At 43.7% G+C, this 10,989-nt stretch overlaps 1 protein-coding gene across 1 annotated transcript in view; it reads left to right on the top strand.

Annotated features, from left to right (window-relative positions):
• LOC143127174 (protein phosphatase 3 catalytic subunit alpha) overlaps nt 1–10,989 on the top strand; it is a 124,057-nt gene that overhangs the window by 68,113 nt on the left and 44,955 nt on the right. Inside the window, exons 3-5 of the mRNA XM_076288487.1 lie at nt 5,486–5,610; nt 6,754–6,865; nt 7,162–7,307. Of these exons, the coding sequence (XP_076144602.1) occupies nt 5,486–5,610; nt 6,754–6,865; nt 7,162–7,307 (383 nt within the window). The remainder of the gene's footprint in view (nt 1–5,485; nt 5,611–6,753; nt 6,866–7,161; nt 7,308–10,989) is intronic.

Here is a 10,989-nt window from a genome sequence, read left to right as displayed (position 1 = left end):
CCATCCTATGAATAAGAAATAGAGGCACGGATTTATGCTGGGATGGAAGAGAGAGAGAGAGAGAGAGAGAGAGAGAGAGAGGGAATCAGAGAAACAGAGAAAAGAGAGACCGAGACAGACAGTGAACATTACTGCTCGGCAAACAAAGGAAGACAGGGAGAAAGAAAATAAGAGTGAGTGAGAGAGAGAGAGAGACGGATGGACGGAGAGAGAGAGGGGGAGGAAGATAGAAAGAGAGAGGGAGAGAGGAATAGAGGTAGCCAGGTAGTAGTAGGGCATGTCGTGACTCCATCACAGGCCTCTGGCTGGCGTGGTGACGGGTTTGTTTTCTGATGACATTTTGACAGTAAGTAAGTATTGATAGGTGAGTATTGATAGGTGAGTATTGATAGGTGAGTATTGATAGGCAAGTATTGATAGGTCAGTATTGATAGGCGAGTTTTGATAGGCAAGTATTGATAGGAAAGTATTGTTAGGTGTGTTGTTTGTTTGTTTTGTTTTGGTTGTAAATGTTCCTCTTGTGACGACCTGCAAGGTGATTGAGCTAACAGAACACCATCACCATCACTAATAGAGTATACGAAGTCATGACGTAGCCTTGCCAAGGCAGCAATTTCACTGGATCTAAACAAATCAATCTAACCATTGAAATCACCATTAGTGGTGGCTTTCTTAATCTATTTAAATAATTTTCCAACGTTTCTAAGATGTTAGTATATAGTTTTATTTTAGCATGGCTTTCCTCCGTCAAACAGACCTGCATGTAACTTCACAGCATGCGGTTAGAATCCTTAAATTCATGCACGTGTTTTGGCTTTATTTTTTGGGCAAAAAACGTCACTCTTAACAGCCACCAGTCTTTGAGAAGACGTGAAACATCCACTGGAATTTTGTTTCTTTATATTACACCTGCCAGGGAATCCGTGTTATGTGGCTAAGCTGCTGCCTAGCAGGTAAAACACGTTTACATGGATATGTTTATTTTTATTAGCTAGAAATGATGCCACATATCTACATTCAATGCTATTTATGCCACTTTGAAAGTTTGTTTAGATCCAGTGATTCTGCTGTCATGGAAACGCTACGTCACACTTCGGGACTCTATAGAACACCATCACTATCACTAATAGAACACCATCACTAATAGAGCACCATCACTAATAGAACAGCATCACTAATAGAGCACCATCACTAATAGAACACCATCACTAATAGAACACCATCACCAACACTAATAGAGCGCCATCACCATCACTAATAGAACACCATCACTAATAGAGCACCATCACTAATAGAACACCATCACCATCACTAATAGAACACCATCACTATCACTAATAGAACACCATCACCATCACTAATAGAACACCATCACTATCACTAATAGAACACCATCACCATCACTAATAGAACACCATCACTAATAGAATACCATCATATCACTAATAGAACACCATCACCATCACTAATAGAGCGCCATCACTAATAGAGCACCATCACTATTACTAATAGAACACCATCACCATCACAAATAGAACACCATCACTAATAGAGCACTATCACCATCACTAATAGAACACCATTACCATCACTAATAGAACACCATCACTAATAAATTAAATCTCATTTCATAATTAACCCCAGACTAAGGCGTAAAGTAAGTGTGTTCAGTCACATTTCATGATTAATACCAGACTGAGGTGTAAAGTAAGTTAAGTCACATTTCATAATTATTACCAGACTGAGGCGTAAAGTAAGTCACATTTCATAATTAGCACCAGACTGAGGCGTAAAGTAAGTCACATTTCATAATTAGCACCAGACTGAGGCGTAAAGTAAGTCACATTTCATAATTAGCACCAGACTGAGGCGTAAAGTAAGTCACATTTCATAATTAGCACCAGACTGAGGCGTAAAGTAAGTCACATTTCATAATTAGCACCAGACTGAGGCGTAAAGTAAGTCACATTTCATAATTAGCACCAGACTGAGGCGTAAAGAACGTTATTTTGTACTTAAAGGTCTTGAAAAGTAAAGGAAAGATTTTGAAATGTTGTCAGTTAAAATGGGTGGGAACCCAGTGACTCACTTACCACTATGCAGTGAAGGTCAGGAGCAGGGTGTGTATATGTGTGTGTGTGTGTGTGTGTGTGTGTGTGTGTGTGTGTGTGTGTGTGTGTGTGTGTGTGTGTGTGTGTGTCTGTGTGTGTGTGTGTGTGTCGCAGGAGAAGGTCAGGAGGAGGTATTTTGTGTGTGTGTGTGAGAGAGAGAGTTGGAGGAGTTAAAAGCGCCTTCTCGGGGGATTTCTAACCTTTAAAAGGCCTTGTCAGAGGTGGTTATGGGAAGAGTCAACACCAGTTGCGGCCATTTAAATGTCTTCAATTCCCTCATTCTTACTGGTCATTGGGAACTCAGAGCACAGGTTTCTTACACCGGTAGTAGAGAGAGTGTGTGTGTGTGTGTGTGTGTGTGTGTGTGGGTGTGTGTGGGCCAGCCTTCCTGGTATCTCCATAATGATGGAAGAACTATACAGGGGTCTGAAGGGATCTAGCAAAGAGACATGCACACACATACACACATACTTACTTACGGAAATAGATAACACACACAGGTAAACACACACACACACACACACACATACTTATGGAAATAGATAGCACACACAGGTATACACACACACACACACACACACACAAAGAACAAACACAAACACATATACATATTGTAATAGCTTTGTAATCTCACTAAAGTGTAGAAGATAGTGGGAAGAGGGAAGTGGGATAGTGGGAAATAGTTAGATAGTTCAAGGAGTCTACAGTAATCCACAAACATTTCAAATAAATGGGTAGAACATTGATTTCTGCATTACACCTCTGTGGTGTGTGTGTGTGTGTGTGTGTGTGTGTGTGTGTGCGTGTGCGTGTCTGTGTTTGCATAGTTGGAATGATAACATGCAGAGAACCCCCGTAAGCTTTCCATGTCTCTCCTTTTACTGGACTGTAATGCATGCATCTCCCTCCACACACACACACACACACACACACACACACACACACACACACACACACACACACACACACACACACACATACCCATACCCACACACACACACCCACACCCACACACACACCCACACACACACACACACACACACACACCCCCCCCCCACACACACACACACACACACTACTTAATAACCCAGACAGGGGTTTCCCCGGGCTCGTAATGCCAGCACCTGTTCTCGGCATGGCTGTGTCCTGCTGTGTGTGTGTGTGTGTGTGTGTGTGTGTGTGTGTGTGTGTGTGTGTGTGTGTGTGTGTGAATGCCACCAGGGACACAGGGGACGGTTGCATCATCAGGCAGCCACATTAAACTGCCCAGCGTCTTTTGTGGCATCGAACCAGTCTGTCACATGAGACACACACACACACACACATACACACACACACACACACACACACACACACACACACACACACACACACACACACTCACACACTCCGAATGATGATCTATAGATTTTCTGCTGTGAATTGTCTACTGTGAAATCCCTCTGTGCTGTACTGCATTATGGTTTTCAAAATGTGTTTGTGTTTGTGTGTGTGTGTTTGTGTGTGTGTGTGTGTGTGTGTGTGTGTGTGTGTGTGTGTGTGTGTGTGTGTGTGTGTGTGTGTGTGTGTGTGTGTGTGTGTGTGTGTGTGTGTGTGTGTGTGTGTTTTGGTTTCATCTGGCTGTGTGTGCAAGTGAAAGCCTCTGGGTATGTTCACACACACACACACACACACACACACACACACACACACACACACACACACACTCACACACGCACACCCTCAGCTCATTTCATATACAGACACATTCATCAAGTTGCGAAGTTTAGATAAATCAAAAGCATTTATGATGCATTAGCCACGACACCAGCCAGTAAATGTCCTTCAGAAGTCCCAATGATTTCTCCAGGCCAGACAGAGAGAGAGAGAGGGAGAGAGAGAGAGAGAGAGATGGTATTTATCAAACCTGCCGTTCATCGGGTAATCGGCACCTTTCTCCGCCCCCTACCACAATTTGCGAACGTTCACAACTGAACGCCATATTTCAATCACACGCACAGTTGAATGTTAACTGATGACAACTTTGAAATGAATCAATCGATCATGATAATATACTTGTGCATGTTGGCTATGGCAGATTTAGTAGTCAAATCTAGCAAGTAGGAAAGTTGAAGTGAAATGACGTGAAAATGAAAGTAAGACATTAGAAAGGCCAGTTAAAGTTAAGGTTGCTTTTGACTAAGAAGCAAAACTGGTGCTCTAAATAGCGATTCTGTTGTCTTTGAACGTTTCTCTTACTGACGCATTTAACCGCTATTTGGAATAACACCTGCTTGTACAAGGCGGAAATATTTCACTGCAAAACAGACATGCGCTTTCACGGGCAGTTTTCATACATACAGGGGAATACCTAATTAGACACATTTTACACTTCTCTTCCATCCCATCTTTTAAACACAAAACACCCACTTTCCCCTGACCCTCCAAATGCATGACACGGAAAAGTGCAAATTGCTATTCTCAGCTCCTGCGACAGTAAGGCCTGTTAGTACATATTACGCCATGTTTTTATGCACGTTGCGAAGAAAATACTGATTACCGAACATTTACCCCTCAGAGTGCTAATCAATCTTTGTTTTATTTATTTATTTATTTTTATTCATTTATTTATTTCGAGGATAATAGCTCTTTCAAGTAAGGAGGGAAGGAAGTGAATACATTTGAAAATAAGAGTTGACCAGTGAGCTGTTTTCTGGTCTTGGGTGCCGGCCAGTCCAAAGTTTCATACATCACGTAATGTGTCCTATAAGGAAACCTAACAAATCTACAGGGACTGTTATATAGTACGTTGAGAGGACAAAGATGTGTTTCAGGGGTGTTGCCATAGACAACATCCGCATAGTCGAATATTGGAAAAATTAACTGAGTTACAATTATTTTGCGGACTTCATGTGCAAAGCAATCAACAGAACGATAAAGAGATTTTAAGCAAGCAGTTATTTTCTTGGAAATTGCATTAATATGGGGTTTAAAGGAAAGCTGAGAATCCAGCCAGACACCTACGTATTTCAACTCTATTTAAACTTTGTGTCACAGCTGTTGGCCATAGCAGAAATATGAAATGTGTTAAATCAGTCTGATACTCCCTACTCACAGACACCTTCTTCAGACTACTATTAACAGTGTGTGTGTGTGTGTGTGTGTGTGTGTGTGTGTGTGTGTGTGTGTGTGTGTGTGTGTGTGTGTGTGTGTCTGTGTGTGTGTGTGTCTGTGTGTCTGTGTGTGTGTGTGTTTAACTCTATGCATATTTGTGTGTGTGTGTGTGTGTGTGTGTGTGTGTGTGTGTGTGTGTGTGTGTGTGTGTGTGTGTGTGTGTGTGTGTGCGTGTATGTTCATAGGGACATAACCATTGGTTTTCTTCTCTCTTTATCCAGTGTGTGGGGATATCCATGGGCAATTCTTTGACCTGATGAAGCTGTTTGAAGTGGGCGGGTCACCTGCTACCACACGTTACCTTTTCCTGGGAGACTACGTGGACAGAGGGTATTTCAGTATTGAAGTAAGTCTCTCCATCCATCACACACACACACACACACACACACACACACACACACACACACATCAAAATTTCCTCAACTGACAAACATACACCAAGGCCTCAAGATCCATGGCATGACATACACTCAAACCTCAAACACTCTCTCTCTCTCTCTCTCTCTCTCTCTCTCTCTCTCTCTCTCTCTCTCTCTCTCTCTCTCTCTCTCTCTCTCTCTCTCTCTCTCCCCCTCCCTCCCTCCCAAAGTCTCTGGAACCACAACAGAAAAAACACAAACACAAAGAAGTCTTTGGGAGAGTGACAAAACACACACACACACACACGCCCAAGTCTCTTGACTCGCCTCAGCCCTAAAATAGCGCATCATCAAAGGCTGTGCAGCGCTTCTGACAAACACCGTCAGCTCTGTTTCCATTGGCCCCCACAGCTGACTCGGTGGGCAAAGGGAAAGGTCTGAAATGCAAACACCATGTGAGAGCAAAACAAACAAATAAAGAGTCGGAGCACAAAACGCATGAAGTTGTTCCCACTTCCTCAACAGCCCGCCAGTGTTATGTTTGTGTTCAAGTGAAACATATGTCAGAACCATTCAGTGTGTGTGGAATTATGCATTCATTAGGAGCTCTGGATGATGTCTCCCTTCATTAGATTCCTTTTCATCAACATGGCACTGCCAACAGTTATCCTCATGGGAGTTTAATTCTCTTAGAAGAGAGAAATTGTGAGTGTGTGTGTGTGTGTGTGTGTGTTAGTTATTTGTTCAACTCCGTCTGATGGTGGGAAGATGAATGTTTTAGTGAAGTGCACCCAGTTTGTCGTTGCGGGTTTCCTTGAACTAAGGAATGCTTTTCCTCATGCTGGTTCCAGGGTTCAGTTTTAATTGCTCATCGGCATGGATAAAGTCTATTTTTTTACACGACCTAGACAAGCAGACAAGCTGTGGGATGTTTTGAAAGACAATGTTTTTAAGATGTTGATTTTCAGTGAAACCCAAATCACTTGTCTAGCCTCCTGGTCTTGTTAGCCTTTGCAGGATGTTTGCAATTAGTTATGTCCATTAGCAACTCATCATCTCTCTCTCCCTCCCTCCCTCTCTCTCTCTATCTCTCTCTCTCTCGCTGTCTCTTTCTCTCTCTCCATTCCCAGTGTGTGCTGTACTTATGGGCTTTAAAAATCCTTTATCCCAAAACTCTGTTTCTGCTTCGTGGGAACCATGAATGTAGACATTTAACAGAGTACTTCACCTTCAAACAGGAATGTAAGTATTCCCTCCAGCAGTGTGTGTATGTGGAGGTGTGTGGAGGTGTGTGGAGGTGTGTGGAGGTGTGTGGAGGTGTTTGTATGTGGAGTTGTGTGTATGTGGAGGTGTGTGGAGGTGTGGGTTTGGGTTTGTGCGTGCGTGCCTGGTGCGTGGTGCGTGCGTGCGTGTGTGCGTGCGTGCGTGCGTGCGTGCGAGTGTGCGTGCGTGCGAGTGTGCGTGCGTGCGTGCGTGCGTGCGAGTGTGCGTGTTGCGTGCGTGCGTGTCTGACCCTGTCCTCTCTCTGGTCCTCACAGGTAGAATTAAGTATTCGGAGCGTGTGTATGACGCCTGTATGGATGCCTTTGACTGCCTCCCGCTCGCTGCACTCATGAATCAGCAGTTCCTGTGCGTACACGGCGGCCTGTCCCCTGAAATCACCAACCTCGATGACATCAGAAAAGTGCGTATGCATGCACACACACACATACACACACACGTACACATCTACATACACACACACATATACATACGCATAGATAGAAAACAGAATTTATACACATACACTCAAACAGTGCAACAATGGCAAATTGACAAATGACAAATTTGTCTTGATAATACATCTTAAAATAAGACAGGTTGCCTATTAAAGAAAGATAAGATAAGATAAGATGATACTTCAATGTCCGTTTACACAGAAGTTTGTCTTGCATTGCAGCTCAGCAATCAGCAAAGTGCTACGTAAGGCTAAGTCCACACTAGTCCGAATCAGTTTTCATACGGATTTTTGAAAAACAAATCTGATCCACATCCACAAACACTGTATCAGTATCGCAGTATCGCAATAGATACGATTTGTCGCCACAGTACTCTATTGATACGCAAATATCTCGGCCGTTCACCATTTATCAAGTCCCGCATCCCTATGTTACTGTTGCTAGATCAGACGAACAATGGGCATGCAGCGTTAAAAAGCTGCATTCAAATTCATAATTCTGATTCTTGAAAATCATTACAAACGTAGGCTTCAGTCAACAAGTATGGGTGCAAGCGAAGAAATAACCATCAGATAAAATCTGCAAACTGGGGGAAAATGGACAATGTTTGGCAAGTTTACTGCCAGCTCGAATGCTACTCACTAGGAATTTCCATTATAATGGCAGATAGCTTTGTCTGCTAAACTGTTAAGGGAAGAAACAAACAAAATAGCCTACATGTAGCTCATGAGATGGGCATTCTAGAACATTACACAGTGCTTCTAATGACCTCATGAGACGGGCATTCTACTGTAGAACATTACACAGTGCTTCTAATGACCTCATGAGATGGGCATTCTAGAACATTACACAGTGCTTCTAATGACCTCATGACTTTTGTTACGATTCGGCCTCCCGTCCTCATTAGACCATCGCTTCCAAGGCCGAATCATAACAAAAGTGTGTCGGATAAGAAACGAAACCGGCATAGTGTGGACAAGTCTCTTTATACTAAAAACAATACCAACTACATTTCTGATCTTAATATAGAACACTTGATTAGGTAAGCAGTTTGTGCAGTGCACACACATACGCACACACACACACATTATACATAAAAGCACACACACACAAACACACACACACACACTCACACAAAGTACATATTTGTGCACACACTAATTACACCTTTGGCTGTAAATGAGAAATCTCTTCATTGTAATAACTTAATTGCATTTATGCAAATAAGTAATGCTAATGAAGTGCCACGTTTTAGACTCATGCTTGATGTGGTCCAAGACCAGCTAGCAGGCTAATTCTATTATTGTTTAAGTGTTACTACCAAACCATCAGTCAGCGAAACCTGTCAAGTCCCACGGAAAGACAGTGTGCATTAATGCACTCATACACATTTCCCAGCCCTGGGATAGGGAGTCTTCATAAATACTCTTGACCCCTGGGATAGGGAGTCTTCATATATGCCCTTGACCCCTGGGATAGGGAGTCTTCATATATACTCATGGACTAACATGGACTGTTAACACTCAATACATTCTGAAGAAGTCCAGACAACGACTCTACTTCCTTCGTCAGCTAAGGAAATTCAAAGTTTCTACATCCATCATGAAGGCCTTCTACACTTCAGCGGTTGAGAGTGTTCTAACTGGTAGCATCATCACCTGGTATGGGAACTCCACAGTTAGAGATTGTAGTACTCTGCAGAGAGTAGTGCGCTCAGCTGAACGTACTATAAGAACTCAACTCCCTGCTCTACAAGATATCTATTCCAGAAGAGTACTCCTAAGAGCCCAAAAGATTCTAAAGGACTCTTCTCATCCTAACAATGGATTATTCCTACCGCTGAAATCAAGAAGACGCCTATGTAGTCACAAATCCAGAACTGAGAGACTCAGAAGTTTTTATCCCCAGGCCATCCGAACTCTGAAGTCACACTATACTGACTTTGCACACATTCACTCCTCAGCACTCTCAAACATTTCCCAACTCTGAACTCACACTATACTGACTTTGCACTCATTCACTCCTCAGCACTCAGGACCCCCCCCCCCCCCCCCCCCACACACACACACACACACACCTACAAGACTTTTAGCACTTTTACATCCCTCACCCTATGCTACAGACCTTTTATTTATTTTCTTATTTCATCACACATCAAAACACACACACACACACACACACACACATACACACATATCTGACTTTCTCCAACTTTTGCACATCTCCATAGAACTTTTTATTTATTATTTTTGATTTCTCCTCCATCTACCCATGTCCTTGATTGCCTAGCCTTTCTGCCCCACCCCACCCCCCCCCACCCCCTGGGTTAGCCCCTTGAGCCGTGGATCTGCCCAAGGTTTCTTCCTTGGTAAGGGAGTTTTTCCTTGCCCCTGTTGCTCTTGGGTGCTCCTTGTTGGTGCCCCCCCCCCCCCCAATCCCAATCCTCCCCCACCTTTCTTATGCAGCCCTTGCCACTTAATCTACCAAACCCCTCTTCTACTGCACTTTTTACCCCCCCCCCCCCATAAATGCACAAATAGGCTGACACCAGACATAATTTCACTGCATTTCTTACTTCCAGTAACTATATGCATGTGACAATAAACTTCCTTGTATCCTTGTACTTCCTTGTACTCTTGACCCCTGGGATAGGGAGTCTTCATATATGCCCTTGACCCCTGGGATAGGGTGTCTTCATATCTACCCTTGACCCCTGCGATAAGGTGTCTTCATATCTACCCTTGACCCCTGCGATAAGGTGTCTTAATATCTACCCTTGACCTCTGCGATAAGGTGTCTTCATATCTACCCTTGACCCCTGGGAGTGGCTCAACAGTGGCGAGTGGCTTTGTCTACCATCATTCCTCACAGCCGGTCATTCCCCACTGCCTTCCCATCATTCCTCGTGGCTTGAGTACTCTTGTCCCATTATTACTCAAGGGCAGAGTCCTTCCGTCATTCCTCAGGGTCCGAGTCCTCCTGTCCAATCATTACTTAAGGCCAGAGTCCTCCCGTCATTCCTCACGGTCAGAGTCTTCCCATAATTCCTCACGGTCAGAGTCTTCCCATAATTCCTCATGGTCAGAGTCTTCTCATAATTCCTCACGGTCAGAGTCTTCTCATAATTCCTCACGGTCAGAGTCTTCCCATAATTCCTCACGGTCAGAGTCTTCCCATAATTCCTCCGGGTCCGAGTCTTCCCATAATTCCTCACGGTCAGAGTCTTGCTGCCCCATCATTCCTCCGGGTCCGAGTCCTCGATCAAATGTGTGATGAGCTCTGGTGCCGATTGAGAAACATTAAGGCGTTTAGCTTCTGCAATCTCCCCAGATTCAATAAAGCCAATTGGATTCCTGCAGCCGCCACCTCAGGGTTCCTTTAATTAGATACGCTTTGTAACCGGACCCAGAATCAGTTGGACTATCTCTCCCTCTCCTGACTTTGTCTCTGTCTTTCTCTCTCTTACTCCTTCCCTCTCTCCCTCTCTCTCTCTCTCATTCCCTCTTTCTTCCTCTCTTTCTCTCTCTCTCATTCCCTCTTTCTTCCTCTCTTTCTCTCTCTCTCATTCCCTCTTTCTTCCTCTCTCTCTCTCTGTCTCACACTCCTCTCTTTCTTTCTCTCTGCCCTTAATTTTCTCTCACCCTCCTT

The sequence above is a fragment of the Alosa pseudoharengus genome, unplaced genomic scaffold (genome assembly GCF_046254945.1).
Source record: "Alosa pseudoharengus isolate Yale_2024_CS ecotype anadromous, Long Island Sound unplaced genomic scaffold, YU_APseudo_1.1 YU_APseudo_1.1_scf_17, whole genome shotgun sequence".
In the NCBI taxonomy this organism is placed as follows: Eukaryota; Metazoa; Chordata; class Actinopteri; order Clupeiformes; family Clupeidae; genus Alosa; species Alosa pseudoharengus.
This window is presented reverse-complemented; position numbering and strand designations above follow the sequence as displayed.